Raw genomic sequence first — 24,549 nt, 5'->3', positions numbered from 1 at the left:
AAAATGACTCACTCGGATCTTTGTGCTGAAGATGAAGGCTGCCGTAATGGATATAATTACGCGAAAGAAAAAGAAGGTCCTGCGAGTTGAAATTAGCGTCGGTTTTACCCCGCGTGTTGGAGCCTTTCAAAAGGACAACAGGAGCCCGAGTGACTCGACCGCGATTGAAGACAAGCGTCACGGAACCCAAATCAATCGCCTTTGTACCGGCTGCCTTGAAAGGCCCCTTTTCAGGTGAACCCCCCGCGTCTACGGGGGCCACTTTGACGAATCTAAAAGGCCAAGTGGGTGGGGGGGAAAAAATAAAAAATAAAAAAACAACACAAAACGAACGTCTCGGCTGAAGTGGCTCAGCTGAGTCGAACACTTTAGCGCACAAAAAGGCTCAGCGAGGGAACAAAAGTTAGACTTTAGTCTTTCTTGGCACTTCCCTTCGTCAGTCAGGCGCAATTTCGCCGGCGTCTGACCTTCAGCCCAATTAGCGAGCCGGAAGAGGGGCGGGGACGCTCTTGCCACGCAATTACCCCGCGAGCTGACACCCACGCTGCTAACGCTCATCATTATGCACGCTGTATTTTTTTTTTTTCTTTATACATTTGAAATGAGGAACTTTTGCTCGGGTACAATGTGCCGCTGATTGGCTGTCAGCGATTTCACTGGCCGCCCAATAATGCATATTTATGACCTGAAAGCCGTCCAGGAAATATGATCTTTATTTAGAAAAACACATTGCCGCACACGCTCACACGTGAATTACGACGAGCGTTCGCACCCGCCGCCGTATAAAATATTCCATTGTAAATTGCATCATGTAATGAAAATTTACAGGTCAGTAATACTGGAGGTCTTCTTACACGGGGAGAATAATACAGGAACAAGAAACATCATAATATGCAACTTGTTAAAGCATACAAGAACTGCACAATAACATGGCAAAACTTCAGGTTACATTTTTTACATAAATTAAATGTAATTAGGGCTGGACAATTATAGAAAAAAAAATTGATGGAACTCTCGATTAATGAAACTATTATTCATTGATTTTAAAATGTCTTGTTTCTTGCTTAGTTTTACAGTAAACTGGGTGTCATTAACTCATTTGCTCCCAAAAACGTATAAATATGTTCTATTCTAAATATCACCATGTTCCCAAAGACGTATTTTTTTTCTTTTTGTTTGTTTTTTTAATGCTCGAGCATAGAGAGGGCTTTTGATGCAGCCTCTGAACTGCAGAGAACGGTCGAAGCAATGGTACTTATTACAAACACAGAGTAGAGTATAAGAGATCAACCAGGGCCATGTTGCAGGCCCTGCAGGCTCACCTGTTTTCTGGGGTTGGTCAGCAAACTGAGCTATGATTGGTCATTACCTACTTCCTCAGCACAGGTGATGTCATCATCAGTCGACAGCAACAGGAAAACAATTGTTTTTAAAGGTATTAATTGTACATGACAAATAATGAAGTGACCACATTAATAACAGACAAAATATTAACTTTTTGCTGCTGAAAATGGCTCAATGAGTCACGTATTCCTTTTAACATTACCTTTTTAAACGGCGCAATGCACCTTTAAGAGGAATTGTTGCTCCATAACGAATGGAATGGGTAAAAATCGAAATCGAATCAAACTCTTGTGAATCGAAATGGAACCAATTGAGGAAATTAGAATGGATACCCAGCTGTAAACAGAAGCATGCTAAACAAAAGTCTGGGAAAGGGGCAGAGGAAAGGAATGATGAATGCAAAAGTCTGAAAAAGCAGCACAAAGGAAAAATAGGAAGCACAAAACCCCCAAAATGAAGCTCAGATACGAGCATGACAAATTGTGACAGCAGTGAACCTGAAAAAGAGTCCCAAGCGTGAGAGAAGCAAACCATTTGAGTGCAGTCTCGTCACACCTGATATTCGGTCCTCAGAAGACGGTGTCCTCCTCGCCTCCACCGCCGTACCAGGGCGACAGTCTGGCCCAGGTAGACTTGAGAGCGGGGGCGGGCCTCTCGCCGCCGCCGCCGCCGCCCGACTCGAGCGAGCTGAGCGAGCCGGCCGAGGACCCCGAGCCCTCGTAAGCGTACGTCGTCGGGCGGTCGAAGGGCGGCGCGAGCGGGTCGGCGTCCGCCTCGGCCAGCCGGTCCAGGATGAACTGCCTGAAGACGTCGTCCTCGGGTCCCACCAGGTGGGACTCGCGCAGGGACATGCGGATGCTGGCCCGGACCTCCTCCCGCGCCAGACGCCTCTCGCGCCTCCTGGGGTGCGGGCGCAGCGGGACGAACGGGGGGTCCCGGCCCACCTGGGCGTAGTGCAACACCTTCTGGGATACGGTGTCGGGCAGCTCCAGCTCGCCGGCCTTCTTGCGCGCCATCTTTTGCTTGCGCCTGCGTCGCCACAGCAACAGCGTGACGACCGAGGAGGCTGCAGACACAAAATGGCGTCGTTAGATCAGGGAGTCGTCGGGTTCATAAATGGACACAATCCTCATCTTTTTCGGCTGTCAACAAGGTCACGATGTGCTTGACGTGCACTTTTGATTCTTCTTATGTGTGACTATGGTCTTCACAAGGGGTGGGAATCTCTGGCTACCTTACGATACGATACGATATGCGATACAAGGCTCACGATACTGATTTTCATCATATGACGATACCGCGATTCTCGCTATATTGCTCAGGTAATAAATCCACAATAATCTACAATAAAACTAACCATGAAATAATAATAATAATAATAATAATAATAATAATAATAATAATAATAATAATAATAATAATAATAATAATAATAATAAATATCAATAAATAATTTAAAAATAAATAATAAAAATTTAAAAGTAATACTTCATAATATAATAACAATTATATAAATATAATATAAATACATAACATAAATATATATAATATATATAAAATGCAAATTAAAAAAATAATTACAATATCAATAAATAATACAAATAAAACAACAAAATCAAATAAAAATAAAATACAAATACAAATTTTTAAAAAAGTAATAATTCAAAATATAATAAAATCATATAAATATAAATACAGAACATATATATATAATGTATATAAAATGTAATTGAATAAAAATAAATAGTAATAATAATAATTATAAAAAACAATAATAATAATAATAATACAAAAACTAAGCCCATGCGTCTTCTTCCCCTGAAGACTTCCATCCATTTCCCCACCACTCTTATGGTGCTCCCCCAGGTGGCCCGCCAAGTAATTGCTCAATAAGTCATGAACAATGGAGCCGTTATGGTGGCTATATATTAACCACAAATATCGAGATACTTGCGTAGGCGTATCGATAATCTGTCGGGAGACAAAGTGTCCCGATTTATAGCGATATCGATATATCGTCACACTCCTAGTCTTCACGGTATGCTTCAGGCTATTGTCCATCTGCACTGTTAAGCACCGTCTGATGATTGATTGATTGATCGATTGATAGACTAATTCTGAATATTCCCCAAGACATTTGAGAATTCACCCTGTTGCTTTCACGACATCAAGAAATTCAAAATGGTCGCCACGGAACAGCTGACCAGCCACTTGTTCCATTACTTTCATTTTCCATCCATCCATTTTCTTGACCGCTTATTCCTCACAAGGGTCGCGGGGGCTGCTGGTGCCTATCTCAGCTGGCTCTGGGCAGTAGGCGGGGGACACCCTGGACTGGTTGCCAACCAATCGCAGGGCACACAGAGACGAACAACCATCCACACTCACACGCACACCTAGGGACAATTCGGAGCACCCAATTAACCTGCCATGCATGTCTTTGGAATGTGGGAGGAAACCGGAGTACCCTGAGAAGACCCACGCGGGCACGGGGAGAACATGCAAACTCCACCCAGGAAGGTCCGAGCCAGGACTCGAACCGGAGATTACTTTCATTTTATTTATTCCAAAGTGAGAATCATATTTGAAAACATTTGTTCACCTGATTTGGAAGTCAAGCAGAAAGTCTTGCTCGTTTCATGTCATATCCATTGTGGAGATATGTGGAGCCAAAAAGATGACAATAGTGTCCATGGGCCTGACTGAAGGTTTTTTAGTTGGTTATGGTTGGGAAACACACGTTAAAGGGATACTTGACTCGTTGAATAATTGTCAGCAGTGGAAAGTTAATATTTCGTCTATAATTAATGTGGTAACTTCATTATTTCCCATGTACAATTAATACCTTTAAAAAGTAATTTTTCTACTTGCTGTCGACAAATGATGACATCACCTGTGCTGAGGAAGTAGGTAACGACCAATCATGGCTCACCTGTTTTCTGGGTCTGGTCAGTAAACTGAGCAATGATTGGTCGACAGGTCATGAGTTCAAGAGGTGTGTCCCAAAACTTTTGTCCACACAGCGTATGCTCCCAAACAAGGGTGTAAAAAAAAAAAAAAAAAAAAAAAGAGCACCTTCGAGGGAGATAAGCCGTTGCACTCAACATTTGTTTTTCTTTTCTTTTTTTTTCTTTTTGTAGCACACCTCTCATCCGTCAGGGGTGTTAGCATAGCGGGCATGGCCATTAATCTTTCATAGCGTGGGCGCGGGGACCACACCAAGCAGCAGAGGTCATAATGAAGCTCGTCACTATGCCGGAGACGTCGTCAGCGTGGCGGGGACGACGACGGCGCTCGCTCGCTCACTCGGCTGCAATGCGTCACAAAGACGGCTCGAGACGGCTTTGCGAGAGCGCCAGCGCGTGTTCGTTGCGTCTGTTAGTGGGACGTTCCCGCCGTGAGCGGACGTTTGCGTACTTGCCATGACGACGGCAGGAGCAGGTGGATGCTCTAGCGCAGCGGATCTGCTGGGAAAGAAAAACCAACAAATCTGCACCCTTTTTTTTAAGTGGGGGTCAGTGGAAGGGGGCATGGGGCATGGGGGAAAATGCTTTTAATTAAGATGACAAAACACTGTGATACTTTGATTTATATGTACAATGGACCCCCACTTGTCGCGGGGGAGTGGGAATGGGCACAACTGCGAATAGTGAAAATACTGAGTAATTACAAGAAGAGGGTTCTGTAAAAAACGGAAGTTGGGTCCCCCAAAAAAAGTCAATACAGTACACGGGGGATCAGGTAAATAAAAACAAAGTGAAGAAGTGGGGGCTTGAGAACGAAAAGTTGTGAATAAGTAAAAAAAAAAAAAAAAAAAAAGTAAAACATCAGGGGATCAGGTATAAAAAATTTTAATAAGTGTGAAATTAGGTTACAAAAAAAGTTTAAAAAATCAGGGGATCAGGTAAAAAAAAAAAGTGAATAAGTGGGGGATTGGTTTAAAAAGAAGTGAAAATCAGGGGATCACATAAAAAAATGAATAAATGAAGGATTGGGTAAAAAAAAAAAAAAAAAACAGTGAAAAATCCGAGGATCAGAGGTAAAACATTGAATAAGTGGGGGATTGAGTAAAAAAGTAAAATAAAAAATCAAGGAATCAGGTAAATAAAAATGAATAAGTGGGGGATTAGGCACAAAAAAAGCAAAAAAAAAAAAAAAAAAGCATTGGAGCAGGTAAAAAAATGAATAAGTGGGGGATTATGTAAAAAAAAAAAAGTGAAAAATTAGAGGATCAGGTAAAATATTAAATACGTGGGAGATTGGGTAAAAAAAAAAGTAAAATAATCAAGGGATCAGGTAGAAAAATGAATAAGTGGGAGATTGGGTACAAAAAAAGTAAAAAAAAAAAAATCAGGCGATCAGGTAAAAAAAAATGAATAAGTGGGGGATACGGCACAAAAAAAAGTAAAAAAAAAAAAAAAAGCATTGGAAAAAGCATTGGAGCAGGTAAAAAAATGAATAAGTGGGGGATTATGTAAAAAAAAAAAAGTGAAAAATCAGGGGATCAGGTAAAAAAAATGAATAAGTGGGGGGTTGCTTAAAAAAAATAAAAAGTGAAAAATCAGGGGATCGGGTAAAAAAAAATTGAATAAGTGGGGTATTGGGTAAAAAAACAAAAAAGTAAAAAATGAAATCAGGGGATCAGGTAGAAAAAATTGAATAAGTGGGATATTGGGTAAAAAAAAAAAATCAGGGGATTACGTAAAAAAAATTAGGTGGTGGATTGGGTAAAAAAACAAAAAAAAACAAAGTGAAAAATCAGAGGATCAGGTTAAAAAAAAAAGTGGAAAAAGTGGGGGGATTGGGTAAAAAAAAAAAAAGAAAAATTAGGGGATCACGTAAAAAAATGAATGAGTGGGGGATTGGGTAAAAAAAAAAAGTAAAAAAAAATAATCAGGTGATCAGGTAAAAAAAAATGAATAAGTGGGGGGTTGCTTAAAAAAAATAAAAAGTGAAAAATCAGGGGATCGGGTAAAAAAAAATTGAATAAGTGGGATATTGGGTAAAAAAAAAAAATCAGGGGATTACGTAAAAAAAATTAGGTGGTGGATTGGGTAGAAAAACAAAAAAAAACAAAGTGAAAAATCAGAGGATCAGGTAAAAAAAAAAAAAGTGGAAAAAGTGGGGGGATTGGGTAAAAAAAAAAAGAAAAATTAGGGGATCACGTAAAAAAATGAATGAGTGGGGGATTGGGTAAAAAAAAAGGGAACAAATAAGGGATCACAAAAAAGAAATGTAAATAAGTAGGGTTTTAAAAAAGTGAATAACTGGTGGAATAGGTAAAGAAAGTGGAGGATTGGGTAAAAAAGGAAGATGAATAAGTGGGGGATTGGTTATTCTGATGTCACGTCTGAGACTCCGGAGGACACTGATCCTCCTCAAGATAAAATTAGTAATCAGACGCTGTGTGGTCCTCTCTGTTTCCACCGCTTAACATGTCACATCTCATTCAGCAAAATCCTTTTCAACCCCGAAAAAAACAATCCATTGGCAGAGAGTTCACCTCCGAACTAACAGGTGCGGCGACGTCGCCGTCGTCATGAAAAGACGAGCACTTGAGTGATTTTATTTTTTTGTTCAAGGCTTTTTTGTGCTGCATATTGATGTCGCGCTTTGTCACACCGTGCTTCCTTTTCAGGCTTTCACTTTGCGCAGTGCTTTATTTTTCAGCACAATGCTGTCATTCTCACACTTCCTTTTTCGAGCTTGTGAAGTCCGATTTTTGTCTGCGGCTCACCTGCGGCCACGAGCAGGCAGACGAGAAGCGTGACGAAGGTCTGCGGGCTGACCCCCATGGACAGGGCCAGGGCCGCCACCCCTCCGGAAGGACAGTGCCCGGCGGGCCGGCAGCTGCACACGCTAACGGTTAGCGTGGTGGTACTGGACAGGGCGGGCGAGCCGCTGTCCGTCACCACCACGGGGAGGAGGTAGCGGCTGCGCTCCCTGCGGGTGAACGTGCTCCTGCGTGCCACCACGCCCGCCGTGTTGTCTACAGGCCACAGCGAGGGGAGAGGGAGAGCAAAGGAGAGGAGGGGAGTTTGTTATACTTTTCAGTCAACGTGCTTGAAAAAAACATGTGAGTGCTGATATTTTTAGTGTGTGTGGGGGGGAATAATCTGCCGGGGTGAATATGGAACACATTTCAAAGCTGAGTGAGAAAATGAAATATTCAGCGTGTGTAAAAGCACATTTGGAATATCCCGTTTCAATACTTGCTGGAGCTTTACGAAGGGAACGCGGCACCAAAACGGACGGCGGATTGAGCAGCGGCAACAGCTCGAGCGCCTTCCTTTTTCCAAAAACAGCAAAAGTCACTTTTTGGCTGCACTTATTGTTGGTCAACGCTCAGCAGATTGACGTGAGAGATCAGGTCAGGTTTTCACGATGACTTGAATTGTGTATATAAAAAACAGATTTGAGCATTTAAAAGTCATGGTTTGAGCTTATTTTCAAAACGTGTTAATTTAAAACTCCTTATTTTTTTGGGCAATTTTACCAAAAACTATTTTACCAAAAAAAGGTGCACCGTAACTTTGAAGCAGTTGCTGAACCATTTGGAGTATCAGCATAGTATTGTATTTTTTGTTTGTTTCTTTTTTCGGAATATTTGCCCGCCGGATGTTTTTTTTTTTTTTTTTTTTTTTTTTTAGGGATTGGCAAGTACAGAGGCAGACCGGCCATCGAGAATTCCCATAGTTAACTTGTGATTAATCGTAAATTAATCACATGTATCTGTTCGAAATGCACAATAAAATATATTTTTCAAGTGTTTCATACTTTTTGTTAATTAACATAAAAGTGAGCAAATATGGTTACCAAATACAAATGTAGTATCTTTTATAGTTTATTGGTACAGCAATTGTATAGTAATCGTAAATTAATCACGTATCTGTTCGTAATGCACAATAAAATATATTTTTCAAGTCCTTCACACTTTTGTTAACATAAAAGTAAACAAACATGGTTACCAAATACAAACGTATCTTTTAGTTTAGCGATAGAGTAATTGTATAGCAAGCAATTCATAAAGTTATAGTTATGGTTAAAAGATGTGTGAAAGATTGAATCATACTTTGGTGTTGAGATAATGTACTGCCACTATGTGGCATTAGTGATTCATGTTGGGCATTGGTGGAAGGAACACTACATTTTTTCTTTTCTAATTCAGAGCAACCGGTATTTGGAACTTGAAGCTGACTCCTGGACTTCAGTTGATTCCGTTCAGTTTACTGTAAATTACAACATTTATTATTTATTATATACTGACCCGAGGAAACCCTGAATTATCAGTTATCTTTTTTGTTTTTTTTTTGAGGGGAGAGATTTTATTAAACATCCCTAATAAAAAGGTCAGCTTCCTGCCAATAGATTTCCATTCTATTGAATGTGTTTCTCAAGTTTAATAGTTTGCTGCCTTCAACCTTCCGCTGTCATATTCTGACAATTTTTTTTTTGTCATTTGGTGACTAGCAATAAAACACAAACGCACACACACACACATATATATATATATATACATATATATATATATATATATATATATATATATATATATATATATATATATATATATATATATATATATATATATATATATATATATATATGAGAGAAATGCTACAATATGTGCAAGAGTTGGAGGCGAAGGGACCTTGGTTGTCCCGAATGGTGAAGTTGGGATTGATGTGCTTGTCGGGGACCATGGAGAAGTAGAAATGGTGACCCTCGGACGGCTCGTCTGGATCGGTGGCGCTGAGCAGCTGAATGAGCTGAGACACACAAAACAAAACAAAACAAAAAAAAGACAATGCGAGAGGCTGAGAGGCCAGGACTGAAACGCGGCTCGGGAAATCTGCGAGGGCCGGCGTGCTTCAAAAAACAAATTGGATGGATGTGGACAGGAACGCTGCGTGGGTTTGCCGGCGCCCGCGGCAAGTCCAACAACAACACAACAACAACACTACATGACATATGGTTGCTAACGACTAACGCTACTGACTGGACCAAGGTGACGGAAAGAAATGTAACGAGCGCAGTAAATAATCATCAACAGGGCAGGTTGTAGTTGAGTTGACTTGTAGACACATTATTGCTGACGACTAACTCCACCGATGTTCGTAAATGCATCATAAATGAGATAAGAGGCGCCGTCAACACATTATCATCACTGGCTTATAGCTGACTTGACTTGTTCATCGATGGTGACGGCATAAATTCGTCCACGTGACATAATGCTACTGACTATGTCACAACTAGTGACTGCCATTAATCGTGCTAACAGTAGACATGAATAGTTGTAGGCATCTATGGGGTATATGCCACGGAAGAGGCGGGACTGTTTTTGCTGCATCAAAATACTTGTGCTTCCAACTTTGTGCCCCTCGGTTGCGCGTTCACAACCCGGACCGGACACAAACTGATGTGCAAAATCACGTCCCGCCTCTTCCGTGGCATATACCCCATAGGTAGCCACAATGGGGAAATAATTACGGTTGAGAGAAATCTGAGGATTTGTACAATTTTGTTTTAAAAAATGGCTCAAAACATTTAGTCGATAAGTTGTCGATTAAAGAAGAAATATCGACACTTATCGGCATATCGGCACTCGATCACGTCCGTACCTCTCCCGCCTGCGTCCCCTCACAGATATACGGCTGGTAACGTCCGGCCAGCTGCGGCGCGTTGTCGTTTATGTCCAGCACCTTGATGGACGCCAGTACCGAGGAGGATAAACGCTTCTGCGCTAAGAGAGGAGGAGCGGCCGGACGTTAGCTAGCATATCAATACTTGACCATCCACATTCCTCTGGAGACTGATAAATGTGTTGCACGGTGTGGCACTTACTGGATTCTTTGGCAACGACGGTCACGTTGTGCCAGGCGGACGTCTCGCGGTCTAGAGGCTTGGTGAGGGTGATGGTTCCGTTGAGTGGGTCGATCCTGAAAGACTTTGCCGCCTTGTTGTGTTTATCGAAGGAGTATCTGGCGGAGGGATCACAGATTTGGCCTTGACACTATTGGATTCTTTTAGAGTCAATTACGCGATTATTTCATCAATTAATCAAATATTTATCTTCCATTAACTCTTTGACCGCCAAAAACGTTTAATAACGATGAGTAAAATCATGATGTATGCCGCCATAAAATGACGTCAACTACGTTTTGTTTTTTTGTTAATCAATAGGCAGTGCAATGTCTAAGTGCACCGCTGCCTGGTCAATGGATTATGGAATCAAAAACACTCACTAACTATGGCCAACATATGGAAGCATTGTATCTCTTTTCAATGGGCTGCCGGTGTATGAAATTACAATGAAACATGACGAAATCTGATGAAATCGAACTTTGTCAAGGATGACGTAAATCAGTGGTGTGCAAACTACGGCCCAGGGGCCATTTGCGGCCCGCCATGTATTTTTTAGCGGCCCTCAGCATATACAAAAAATTAATTTTGACACAACCTGTTTTTCTGGATATGCCAAGAAACTATTTAAATCTAAAACATAAATATTTCTTTTTGTATTTTAATTAATTAAGTCAGTGATTTCAGTTCCAGAAGCAAAACTGCTTTCCTCCATGTTCCGCTGTCTGTGTCAAGGTCTAATTTGTGAACACATCACATTAATGATCAACTAAGATCCTCAAGTGATTTAAAATTTGTCATTTTATTACCGACAACTCTTCCTTTGATTCTGAATGTGGAGATTGTTTCAGAGATGGGGCAGATCTATTCTTGTGGGATACAGGTGTGTGGGCCACCCCAAAATCAAGAACATTTCTGAACTGTCCCGTTTAAAAATAACTAGCTAAACTATTGTACAATATTAATTGACTTATTCGTTTTAGCATGTTTAATAAAATCAGACAATTTCAAATTGGCCCTAGCATCCTTCGATTATACTGTATGCGGCCCTCAAAGGAAAAAGTTTGGACACCCCTGACGTAAATGATCAAAGCCTTTGTCATATTAAACTTTTTTTTATAACGTGTGGCAGTAAAAAAGTTCAAATGTATTGCAAAACTATGTTTCTCAGAATCACAATGCGTAAATATACGTATACTGTCCCAATACTTTTGCCCATATATGAGAGACACTGAACCGTGTCGTTGTGTGTGGAACAAATAGAGCCATAAAAACGTCTTAGTGCAAGACAATGGAGGCATCCGTATCAGTCCAAACAAGCAGCACGTTGACATCACAGTACAGTAGCGCCACAATCATCTATTATGCGTCACGCCAACGTAATGAACCGCTAACAACGCGGGAAACGAGAGCAAAACTTCATCATTTTTAGTGGAACTTTGCAAAGCCCTAAAATGTCAGCCAGGATGTATTCATCACGGCGGCGGCGTCACCAAAGGGACACTAATGGACGGCGGGCGGCGGATGATGTGCGGCACCTGCCACTGGCAAGCTCGCCGCCGACGGACTCCAGGCAGGAAAACGTGCCTCACTTGCAAATGACATCAAATCTCAATTCCGTACGCCGCCTCGCAGGGCGCTTTATTACATTCCCACGTCCTGGCTAACGTCGCTTTGTGATAATACCGCAATAGATAGGAAAAGCCTGTGAGGTAGGAAGGGGGAAAAAAAAATCCTGATGATTTATTCAGCGGGGCTCATTTCCAACTAAACTAATATGAGATAAATATGACCGTGTACGGGTGGGGATGCAGAGATCAAGGGTAAAAAAGGGATGCACCCAGGAAGTAACACCATTTGAAATGGAATCATTTTTCACCGCGTGGAGGAAAATAATCTGCGCATCATTTGTTCTTTCCATTTTCAAACATCAATCAAATCAAACAAATGACACTTTTTGTGATAAATATGAAAAATTGCCCACAGGACTGAGCATGAGTTCAGTATTGATTTGTTGTGTTTATGTGAAACGCCTGAAGTTTGGTTACAAACGATAGTAACAACACGTTAGCTTGGTAGCGGCTGCAATCAGTTAAGCCAAGTAACAACTTCATGACCAACATTAGAATATGAATACAAATTCCAACTACGGGCTCCAGGTGGAGGAGTGGAACCGTCACTTTCCTTTGGTGCCGGTTCACTTCTCCGCCTGGGAGAAGCATGATGTGAGTGAGTGAGTGAGTGAGTGAGTGAGTGAGTGAGTGAGTGAGTGAGTGAGTCAAACATCAAAATATATTGCACATAAAATTTAAAGACGACGGAACTCACTCTAAAAACAACCTGACCAAAATTGGGTAAAAAAAAGAAAAAGAAAAAGGGACCAACCTAACTTTTTGGGTTATTCACTTAATTCATTAAATTAATTAACGACCCACAAAGCAACCCCCAACAACAGTTGCTTTGTGGGTCAATCATTAATTTAATTTGAGCCTTTTTGGGTTAAATAACTGACAAAGCTGGGTAGGTTCATGCTTGACCCAATTCAATTGGGTTATTCAATTAACCCAAACTTGGGTCAAATGAATAACCCAAAAAACAACCCAATTAATTGACAAAATGTAATAAACACATTTAAATAACTTACAGTTGAGTCAATTCGTTTTTGACCCAATTCAATTGGGTTATTCAATTAACCCAAACTTGGGTCAAATGAATAACCCAAAAAACAACCCAATGAATTGACAAAGTGTAATCAACACATTTAAATAACTTACAGTTGAGTCAATTCGTTTTTGACCCAATTCAATTGGGTTATGAAATCAACCCAATAGTTGGGTCAAATAAATAACCCAAAAAACAACCCAATGAATTGACAAATTAGCATAAGCACATTTAAATAACTTACAGTTGAGTTGATTAATTTTGACCCAATTCAATCGGGTTATTAAATTAACCAAAAAAGTTGGGTCAAATGAATAAGCGACAAACAGCCCAACAGAATGGATTACTTTGTGGGTTATTAAATAACTCAAAGAGCTGAATCGGCTCATTTTGAAACCAATTTGGGTTATTTTTGACCCAATTGTTTTTAGAGAGTGTACTCAAGTTAGAAAAAATTAAACCACTGTGACATGATTCACAGTTTGAACATTTCATTCAGTGATTCTTTCACCAACCACTAGAGTGAGCTTGTTGCTTAAAAGTTACCTGACGGCCTCGTTGGCGGCGTCGGTGTCCCGGGCGCTGACCACGCCTACCGCGATCCCCGCCGCCGCGTTCTCCGCCACCTTCCACTCGTAGAGCGGCGAAAGGAAGACGGGCGGCTCGTCCACGTCGTCCACCATGATCTTCAGCGTGGTCCGGTCCGAGAACTCGTCCGGGGGCAGGAAACGGGGGTCCACTTCCTCGTTGACGGCCTCCACCACCATCACGTAGCGCCGCTTGGTCTCGTAGTCCAATGGCTGAATTATTGAAAAGAATCAAGTTAAAAGCCATTTCCAGTTGTTTCCCAAATAGGACGAGACTTTTCATCGGCGTGGAGACTCCATCACCTTGGCCAGCAGGACCACTCCCTCTTGTGTCAGCGGGTCAGTGTGGACAGTGAAGGTGGCGTTCTCTTCCAGGTCCACCTGCAGGCTGTAGTTCATCTTGGCGTTGACGCCGATGTCGGCATCGTCCGCCTTGACCCTGCCCACGGTGGTCCCGACCACAGCGTCTTCGGGAATGGCGAAGGTGTATAAATCTGATATGAAGATGACGGATATGTGTCAACGGAACATCCATGACGCCAAGACGCTGATACGTAATGTTTACAATTCTCATTTATGGATTTTATTATGGATGGTTCTAATTTGCAAGAATGTGACCAAACAGAGGGCACAGTTGTGGCAATACAACATTTATAAGCGGCAACGTGACGACGGGCCGCCCTCCTGCAGAATTGATTTCTTTCCCGGAGCATCCGTTCGGCGAGCTTTATCACCGGGAACGTTTGTTTCCAAAGGTCATGATGAGACTTGTGAAGGATTGGAGCCGTCCAAGGGGCGACATGTAGATGAGCCAGACGAGCACGCCCTCTTCTTAGCCCCAAAGTCTTTTTGCTTTTCATTCCAAAGGCGCAAGTCGATGATGGATTGATAAGATTGCGGATGGACGGATGATAGATAAATGGATGAAAGGATCAAGGCTAAATGAATAGATAGATGTATACGATATATGGATGGATGGAGAATGTAAAATATAGCAACAATGTTGCTTTTCTGTCCATTTTGGGTGAACGGTATTTAAATTAATGACACAAACAAATGGGGACCAAACTGTGAGCCTTGCGGTGGTCCACAAATTAAATGATCACATAACCTTATTTATTGATTGATTGAATTTTTAGTTTTTATTTTATTTTTCTTCTTCTTCTTATTATTATTATTATTATTCTTATTATTATTATTTCAATCTCTGGTGTAATAACCTTATTTATTGATTGATTGATTGAATTAGTTTTTTATTTTATTATCTGTTCTCATTGCTGCTGGACATGTAAATTTCCCAGAGGGAGCCATCCCAAAGGGATCAATAAAGTCAAGTCCAAGTCTAAGTCATAATATGTTTTTTTATGTATCTCTACTTATTTGTGTAAAATATGTGTATCCATATGCAGAATAAAATGTTTTGGGTTAGGGACTCACGGTGCTGGAAGATGGGCCCGTTGTCGTTGATATCGCTCAGGCTGACGCTGACGGTGGCGGAGGCCGAGTAGCCGCCGCTGAGGCCCAGCATGTCCTTCACCTGCACCACCACCAGGTACTGCTCCTTGGCCTCGCGGTCCATGTCGGGCCAGGAGGTCACGATGATCCCTACGGAGACCACCAATGACTGCCCCAAGCTCAATAATAACAAATGTACGGGAATAAACCAATTCTTCATGAATGAATGTGTTGTTATAAAATGCATCTGAAGAAATGAAAGGTCGACTGTGTCGGGTAAACGATGCTTGGGGCAAAACGGCCACCTAAAGCTGTTTTTGGGTTCAAGCGCAACCGAGTCTTCCTTCAGTCACATCCCGCATCGCTTTGCATTTAAACACTTGGCGGCTCATTAAAGGTCAACGCCGTGTGTGGGAAGCGCTGCCAGGCATAACAATAATCTGTCCAAGGGTGGGGGAGCACCTCAGCATCAATATATGAGAGCTAACTTTAGAAAGTGAAGAAGGAAAAACAACTTTTCTCCTGTCTTTGGAATGATCCATCCATCTATTTTGGTCCATCTCTGATTATTGTCGAGAAAAGGAATACTACACCCTGGCTAGGTCGCCAATAAATTACGAATTTCCATGACCATCTTGCTAATAGCTTTTTGAGTCCAGGGCTGCACGGACGTTGCTCATCACCTGGATTGGCCACCAATCAAATACAGCGGAGCATTTGCAAAATGTGACCATCAACCAACTAGTTTTTAGAGCTTCTTCCAAGTTCTCGGAATTCACATCATTCAGTCAACTGTGTGTACCACTACGCTATCAGTCACCACTTGACCTGTCGTTTAGTGTCCGTACCTGTTTTTGGCTCCACAGAGAAGTAGGGCTCCCCCTGCAGGATGGAGTAGATAAGCTTGGCATTGTTGCCAAACATGGGATCGTCAGCATCTGTTGCCGTCACCTGGACCACGGTGGTGCCTGGTGGGGGTGGGCAATGTCACAGTCAGCTAGCTGGGGGCAGCAGTTCCACACAACCAGGGAATAAAGGGATTACGACAGGCTTTTTTTTGCCGCATGTAAAACTTGAAAGAAGCCACGTCCGCCTAATTTCTGGCCACCGCCGGCTCGAAAAGCTCATGAAAACTGGTCTTATATAACCAGCTGGGTGTTACTTTTAAATGAAACAGTTGGAGGTCAATCCTACAACCGCCTATGACATTGAGAAGAGCCACAAATGAGTGATTTGATTTGATTTTTTACTACAGGAAATGTGTCAGATGAATTTGTGTATCTTCCATCAAGCATTATTATTATTATTATTATTATTATTATTTTTTTTTTTTTTTTATTTTGTTTAACTAAGCAGGTTAAGATAAGCAAGTGTTTTTCAAGGTGAGGTAGCGGTGATTGCTTTTACAAAAACAAAACGTGCTTTAATTTGAGCCAGGCAAATCCCTGGCATTATGTACCAGTGCCGCCAGGCCTGGCTGGGAAGGCATGTAAACAAAACGTCCGCACGGGGGTTGCCTTGTTAGCCTCATCCTTCGCAGCCAACCTCAGAGTTTTCAAAATCTCCTCTTCCTGCCTCTTCCCGCATGTTTCGTATTCGAAAGCCGTCCGCGTTCAACCCTCACCCCACTCCCTCATTCCGAGCCAAATACATTATGATTTATTAGGAGGGATATATTACACTGCAAAAAGCAGATTACACATAAATTGAAATGCTAATGTTTGCGCTATGAAAGGGCAGCGGCTGTAATAACATTACTTAAGAAGAAAAAGGCATCCGGGCCGCAAAACAGAAAGCAATACATTTAACTTCCTGCATGTGGACAGATGACAGACATTCATATAACCTTCTGCTTTTAATCTGCAGCCAGGATATAAATTTGCCGTGAAAAGTGCATCTGCGGAAATAATAATAAAGCACATATTTACGATGACTGTGGTGAGGATGAGATGCTGTAGGGCAGCGCAAAGCGGTTGCTCTGCTAACAAAGTGAATGATGTGCTAATATGCTTATGGAAGTATGAAACCAACGTCACGACGCTACAAACTTGTGGTTTTGAAAAGCTAACATTGCTGCGCTAACAAGCCTACAGTAGAGCAAATGTCATATGATTATGGCAGCATAATTTGCAGTCATAAAAAAACTCCTTATGGTAGTTAACTCAGTTTTTGCAAAGCTAGCATCACTAACATACTATTGGTGGACCAAAGTTAATGTGATTTAATGTGACAATACTTACTAGTACTATTTATTACTTATAGTTGTGCAAACTAATGTTGCTATGCCAACATACTTAGCTTATTGCTAAGCTAATGTTGCTATGCTAACATTGCATTGCAAAGCTGATGTTGCTAACATGTAAAGTAGAGGTAGAGCAATTTATCGATTAACTGACAACTAATCAATTATCAACTTAATTGACAACTATTTTGATGACTGTTTTAGAACTTTAAAATTGACCAGATGCTCACAATTTCAGCGTCTTAAAAGTAAATATTCACATATTTCTGCAGACCTCCATGTAAGAGTTGAATCAAAATTTGCATTTTCAAACATGCTTTTACTTTGGAAAAGAATGAACCGAATGTTCGCCTATTTTCTGACATGACCAAACCAAGTGAATGATAACTAATTTATATAATTTTCATTTTCTGCATTTCCAATTTGAAATATTGTTCTGTTTTTGAACAAAAGGATGTTAACTACAAAACGGTGATCACTTAAGAGAAATAAAATCATTAACACTTCACAATCAATTTTTAAACAATCACTCATTGCAGCATTAGTGTAAAGTTCAAATTGCTTTGCTAACAGGAGTATTGTCGCGTAACGTTAATGTCACTTTTATCTTTTGAAAATAATGCGAAACTGACATACTTATGGTAGTGCTAAGCTAATGTGGCTATGCTAGCAAAATTCTAATATTGCAAATGTAATTGTTGCATTGCTAACATCACAATGAGTCAATGTCAACGTACCGGTCGGACACATCTCGGGGACGCTGGCCACGTACGGCTGGTTGTGGAACTGCGGCGCGTTGTCATTGATGTCCTGCACCTTGATGATGAACTCCGACTGGGGCTCCTCCGGCTCCTTGGAGAACCTGTTGATGGCTTGCGCTTGGAGCACGTAGAAGGCCTTCTCCTCGCGGTCCAGCTTCTTCAGCGTCCGTATCTCGCCCGAGTACTCGTCGATCTCAAACGCGTCACCGGCGCCTTCCCCTGACAGGATGTACTGAATGCCAAACTCCCCGCGGTCAGAATCGGATTTCAGCTGCGTGACGAGATTTGTTCAATGAGTTTGGAGCGTGAAGGACATGGCGGCGGTTCAGTACCTGGCCGATGACGCGAGGCGTGGGGTCCTCCTCCGGGACAAACAGCTGCTTCCAGATCCAGCCTCTCTTCAGGCGATGGTGCCGCCCGGCGGACTTGGGGCCCGGGGCCAGGACCGGGCGGGGGGCTCCCGGGCCCTCGGCGATGCCGTTGGTGTGGCTCAGCAGGGACAGCAGCGTCAGGGCTGCCAACACACTCCTCACTTTAGTATCCTCTACAGCTCCCATGTTTACTTTAAAGTGGAAGAGACATGAGACAAAATTTAAACCCTCTGATCCTTAAATTACCCCCAATTTAAATGCTCATTTTCTGGGCCTACCAAAGAATGAAACAACAGGAGGTTGTCAGCGTCCAATCCCTTACGCCAGCGGTCCAATCTGTCGCCATCCCGGCAGCGGCGTTTCCCATCTTGTGTGCGTATTCATGGCCCTGCAAATTTACAAGAAGCGCCAACGTTAGCGACAGCGGGAGAATCTTCTGTACAGTTCACAGAGATTGCAGAATGAGCATATTAAAGATGCAACGGTCTCAAAGCCAAAACATTAATTACGCCAAATCCTCTCTGCACTTTGTAGTACAAATGCACGTTCAAAAGATTGGGGGCTGGGGGAAGTTTATTGTGGAGAAATTGGCTCGGTTTCATTAAATGCGCGCTTGGCAATTAAGAGCACATGATAAATGTTTAGTAAACAAGCATAGCGCTATAAGATAGGAATAAAGAGAGTTGATTAAACAGTGATGGATGATTTTAGTGTAAAAGCAAACATGAAGCACACTTTGTAACAATTAAAATGAATGGAACGAATAATTTCACAAACATCACAGGATGGTCTTTAATTTTCCCATTTAGCCACTAACGCTAAAATTTTGACATGATAAATGATGACATATGTAACAAGTGAAATGAAATAACAAATATGCTGTGATGTCAGAGGGTGGTCCGCTCATGTTACTGAAATAAAGCTAATGTCGCTATGCTAACATAGTTAGAGTTGTTGTGTAACTCTAGTGTTGCTACGCTAACATAGTTATGGTATTGCAAAGTTAATGTTACTAAATACACGTACGGCTGTGGCATGCTAATGTTGCTAACACAACCTAAAGGTAAAACTGCTAAATGCTAACACTGCTAACACTGTTTGTATGTCAGTGTAAAGTAAGTGGGCCTCATTCACGAATAAATGTGTAGGAATGTTCTTCTTCTGACAAAGGACGTGCTGGTGGGATGGCTGTGTTATGCTCTTGTTAGCGCAAAGCTAACATTGCAAAGTAGCCGTGTAAGGTGCCATTGAATTCAACAAAGAGTGAGTAAACAACAATAGAGGACATCTTTCTTCCCGAGTTTTACCCCAGTGGCTCCAAGCGGTGCGACTTTGCCTCCCCTCGCACTCCTGACCTCGTTGTAATCACAGCATCGACGCACGTCTAGCCGGGGAGGCATTGATCGCATTACAAGTCTTCATTAGTCAGCTGCGGGCTCGCATGCACCGTCACGCCAGACCCAAGAAAACCACGCACAATACCAGACCTTGTCTACTGTCCCAAGTGGACAAAAGGCCTGTTTTCAGTGAGCCACAGCCAAAAAGGGAAAAACAGCAGCAAGACAAGAAGGCTTTTTGTTTTTACACATCGGAGTTTCCGTTGGGCAACATCTTGACAGTTTCAGATGGACCAAAACTGTGGTTTGACATGTTTAGAGATCAGATCGACGTTGTAGATTTCCAACCCTATATATACGCGCCTATATATGTCGTGAATTTGGGGAAAAAAAATACATTTTATTTTTCAATAAAGTGGTGAATATGCATAGGAAACTGGTGGGGTTCAGTACGTCCAACAAGGTTAAGAACCACTGGTCAAAACTCTGTAAAATGGCTGTCAACATCGGGATCACTTTTTAAGGATGTGCAGACGTTCCGTACAGTCAAGAGTTTTTCAAACGTGAAAACAAACTTTCCTACTTAACCCACGTGAGCTGAATCCGCTCGTGATGTCTGGTGGCACGATAATAACAGCGGCAACGCTGTGATTGATTTACAACAGGAACCTTTACTTTTACATCCATCAATTACAAAGGGGTAAAGACGCGCCCGTGTGCCCTACGGTCAATTTTCCTCCTGTCAGACGAGACGCCGACATGGCATCCGGCGGGCGAGGAGCTCGCCCCGCGCTTGGCAGCCATTCATTACGGCTAATAGGCCCCTCAACCCTCCAAACCGCCCGCCCGCCCGTCCTCGCTGGCTGCTATTTACGGCGGCAGCGTACGTATGCGAGCGACGGCAGGCTGCCACATGACAGCGTGACAACGAGCGGCGGTCGCACAATGTTAAGCACCGCACGCACCGAGACCGTCACATTATGCTCCCGCCCGCATTGCTGCATCCTCGGGAAATGCCGTTCCGCCACCCGAGTCGGGACATTACAACGCTCGGGTACAAGCAGCACTGACATTGAGGAGGGGGAGGCAGGGGGGACGTGTCGGTGCATTGCACAATGTCAAAGCTGATATGTGCGCCGCTTTGTGCACACATTGCACTGCGGAAATGATCAGATTAACCTTGTTGCAACCTGAACTTCCTGCCCGTAAAAACAGGAAAAGCCCTTGTTAAAGGAGACAAATTATGCAAAAGGGACTTTTTAAGTCTGCTCCGTTTTGTTTATTTCTATTGTGCAAGGTTGAAGTTGTCAATAAGGATAAGAAAAACGAAAACCAAAGACAAAAACAAGCCCTGAAGGCGGTAACAGCTCTTGAGCAGGGACATATAGCATTATGGAAAATGAACTTTTGAAGTTCATTTCTAATGTACAATGTGGCTGTTATAATTAGAAAAAGAAAGACATTTTATAACAAAACACTGATGCCAAAAATTAGCCAAGGTTAGAGGAAAAGCTATTTAGCAGTGACATATTAAGTCCAGCAGTTGTTTTTATTTCTATTGTGCAAGGTGGGAGTTTTAATTAAGGATTAAAAAAAAGAGGTCAAGAGAATACAACAGGAACATCGAAAACAAGACACGCAAACAGGGAAAGCCCTCGTTAAAAGGGGAAATGTCTGGGAAAAGTGACTTTCTAATTTTAGTCATTTATTTCTATTGTGCAAAGTGGTGGCTAGCGTTTACACAAAGAAATACCAAATTAAAACAAAACCCCAAAGGCAAAAATAATCCCAGATAAACTAGAAAAAAAACCTTGTAAAAAAATGGAACATACAGTATTAGGGAAACGTGATGTTTTAAGTGCAGCTGTTTTGTTTCTTTCTGTTGTTCAAGTTGGAGTTATCGTTAAAAAGAGGTTATTACAACAAAGCACCAAAGGCACAAACAAGGCCCAGAGAAACAGAAAAGGGCACTTATAATTTAAGTCAAGTCTATCTGTTTATTTCTATTGTGCAAGATGACAATTATTGTTGAAGATGGGAAATAGGCCACTATTAAAAATATATAAATAAATAAATAAATAAATAAATAAATAAATACATAAAAAAAAGAAGCCTAGAATAACAAAGAGCACTTATTAATGGTAAAATGTTTGGAAAAGTAACGTTTTTTTTTTCTCTTGCTTATTTCTATTGCTTGTTGAATTTCATACAAAACTGTTTTTCCCTGTTAAATATTTGCAGATACTTTTTCTGGACAATGTTAGTAAGTCAGCTAATGGTTGCAAAAGGTGCAAAAAATAAAAAATAAAAAATCAACTGTTCAGCCTGACTTCTTTTGGATCAACCTTCCAAGACAAAACGTCCTAATTGGTCATTTGGGACACGTAGTTTTTTTTTTTAGTTGAGCAATGTAAAAACAATCAGCGCCGCCACGCCGCTTGTTGTCTTACAAGCGGGACCCAAATGAGCAAAAACAACAGGGAAATGTCAAAGCATCATGTACTTGTTAGTAAGCAATTTGCCGCTATTTATTTACGCACGCACGGAGCGGAAACAGTTGGCGGTGAGAATTCCCACTGACGTTAATCAGGCGCCGTGAAACCACATCAACACGTTTTTTTTAAGTTTATTTGCTTTTGAGGGGAAAATGAATCCACAGATGCCACAAAAGTTAACTTTACAGAAATACACGGTAAAAACCTGATTACGTAGTCATGAAAGTTTTCCAAAAGAAAATGTCTGAATGACTTTTCACTCAATGTAGAGAACACAAATACATTAGCAATAGTGCTGGCACTAGCACGCTAACACATTTTGGGGTATATTCACTAAGAATGCGCTGCGTCGGGTAATAGTGCAAAATATTGCCCCCAAACTGCACCCACAGTCTGCTCCCAGTCATCCACCTATTTACTAAGGACATTGCTCTAATCATACACCGGCGCAAACACGCCCACAAAACTGACAGCTTGGAGCAAATTTGAACCTGATTTACCACACATGGCAATGGATTGCGTCAAGAACATGGTAGTATAGGAACAGTTGCGAGAAAGTTGACATTATCAGAAAGCTAGGTTGGACTGAGAGTAAGCGTTTATAGCGCCATTAAACTGTACAGAGCAGAGAGGACGACAACAACGTCATTCATTCATAAAGCACAAATTATTGGTGCGATCGTTTTTTGAAAATATATTTTCAGAGGTTGCCGTGGGCGTACTGTATGCATCTGGCACGTAAAAATGATCGTAAAATGCCTCCCCGCCATTGCCGATCAGCCCGAGTTACGTTATGTGTCCTAAACCAACGTAGAAAAATGTTTCCCTCCCTCCCTCTACCTCTCTCTCCCTCTCCCTCCTTCCCTCCCTCTCTCTCTCTCTCTCTCTCTCTCTCTCTCTCTCTCTCTCTCTCTCTCTCTCTCTCTCTCTGTGATCAGCCAGAAAGTGACGTGCACCGTGCAGAGATGCACTGCTGTCATGATCCCGGGATCGAGGTTGCGGCAGGTTAATACACGCTTTCCATAAACGTTATTTGCGTCACACAAACTTGGTGTGGCTATTCGCGCTGGCCTTAGTGTATTAGACGCTGCATATCAATGAGTCTCAGTTGCATTGGGGTGAGCATATTTTGCATCAAATGTATGCAAATTACCTAATTTACATATGCGCAAATAACACCGGTGCACCGGGGCGCAATCTGGTTGGCAGAGCACTTAGTGACGGATTTCCCCATCTGCGCGTGTTTAGTGAATTAGGCGCTCCCGGATTGCTCCATTTTTACCGGTTCGCGCCGTGCCAAGGCGACGCAAACCTTTAGTGAATAGGCCCCCTTTGTGTTTAGTGGAAAGAAGTTCATCAAAATTGTTTTCTTTTATTATCTGAAACATCAAAACCATTTCTATCATTTCTAATTTAAAAGTAAAAAAAAATGGTCTGGATTGACGATGTATTTTGTGTTTTTGGTGTATGATACATGAACTATATTTTGGCTAGCTTGAATTTACTTAAAAGCAAATGGACAGCAACTCAGACACTGCTAACGTAGCTTAGCATGTGCTGAGGAAAAGACTCGTGTTTGAATCCTTGAAGTTCTCCAAACACAACTTTGTACTATCATTTTAGCGCTGATGCTAGAATGCTAACAGTCGTAGCAAGTCAAAACAGAAGTTCCATAGAAATCCTGACTGCAAGCCAGGAAGTCAACAAGTTCAAGTGATTATAAGATGAAATGACATCTTATTGTCATGAACAACAACAACAACAAAAAAGCACGTAAAGAACCGACAGAAATCACATATTGTTTACGTTAAAGAAACCAGGTTGCGCTGCAAACAAAAGAGCCACCTGACTGCTTCCAAATTGCGTTCAGCTATTATGACCTTTTCCGTCTTTGTGTCGAGGCCTCTATTGCAAGCCCGCATCACATTTCTTCGTAAGCCATTACCTCCCCCCTGCGTGTTTGGAAATCGTATCTAATTATCTCCCAACAAAAGATCGGCAAAGTACCCGCGCGCCACACCCACCTGTTTGTTTGCTTGTGCCGCTCTCGAGACCACCTGGGGGGACAACGGGCCACGCAATCTGCTTCGAGTGATTGAATCGCCACAATGGGCCCCAACGGCAAATGGTCATCAAGACGGAGAAGAAACGAACAACCCCTTTTCTCATCCTCATCGCACCACCCCACACATCTTCTTTCTCGGCCTGCTTTTGTGTCAAAGAACAAACACTGGCGCTATTGTGCTGGACACTCGCGGCCTTCATGCAAATAGTGGGCTCTCGAAGACCCCGCACGCCCCCCCCACCGCCAACCCGGACGTACCAATGGATTTCTATTTCTCTCGCTGTCATTCTGCGGAACAATTGAGCGCTTTCTTGGAACGGGGATGGATGATAATTCCCCCCACTGTCAGGCAAACGCTTGCGCGAGTGA

The 24,549-nt window shown here is 42.1% G+C and overlaps 1 protein-coding gene across 4 annotated transcripts; it reads right to left on the bottom strand.

Annotated features, from left to right (window-relative positions):
• Positions 1 to 711: 711 nt before the first annotated feature.
• Positions 712 to 24,299, bottom strand: cdh19 (cadherin 19, type 2). 4 transcript variants are annotated; one of them, XM_077509346.1, is made up of 14 exons: positions 24,140 to 24,299; positions 18,562 to 18,671; positions 18,245 to 18,474; positions 17,889 to 18,183; positions 15,758 to 15,877; positions 14,892 to 15,059; positions 13,758 to 13,948; positions 13,414 to 13,667; positions 10,189 to 10,325; positions 9,966 to 10,087; positions 8,996 to 9,113; positions 7,082 to 7,333; positions 4,762 to 4,811; positions 2,320 to 2,410 (listed from the first exon to the last, which is right to left on the bottom strand). In XM_077509346.1, exons 3-13 carry the CDS (start codon positions 18,467 to 18,469, stop codon positions 4,795 to 4,797), a joined length of 1,899 nt encoding a protein of 632 aa, XP_077365472.1. In that variant the 5' UTR covers positions 18,470 to 18,474; positions 18,562 to 18,671; positions 24,140 to 24,299; the 3' UTR covers positions 2,320 to 2,410; positions 4,762 to 4,794. The 4 variants fall into 4 exon arrangements, with proteins under 4 accessions (XP_077365471.1, XP_077365472.1, XP_077365474.1 ...); XM_077509348.1 differs by having other exon boundaries at positions 2,327 to 2,410; positions 4,762 to 4,808; XM_077509345.1 differs by lacking the exon at positions 4,762 to 4,811 and having other exon boundaries at positions 712 to 2,410.
• Between the last annotated feature and the right edge of the window lie 250 nt (positions 24,300 to 24,549).

The sequence above is a fragment of the Festucalex cinctus genome, chromosome 20 (assembly GCF_051991245.1).
Source record: "Festucalex cinctus isolate MCC-2025b chromosome 20, RoL_Fcin_1.0, whole genome shotgun sequence".
NCBI classification, from domain to species: domain Eukaryota; kingdom Metazoa; phylum Chordata; class Actinopteri; order Syngnathiformes; family Syngnathidae; genus Festucalex; species Festucalex cinctus.
The sequence above is the reverse complement of the archived record's forward strand: the minus strand, read 5'-3'. Positions and strand labels throughout refer to the sequence as shown.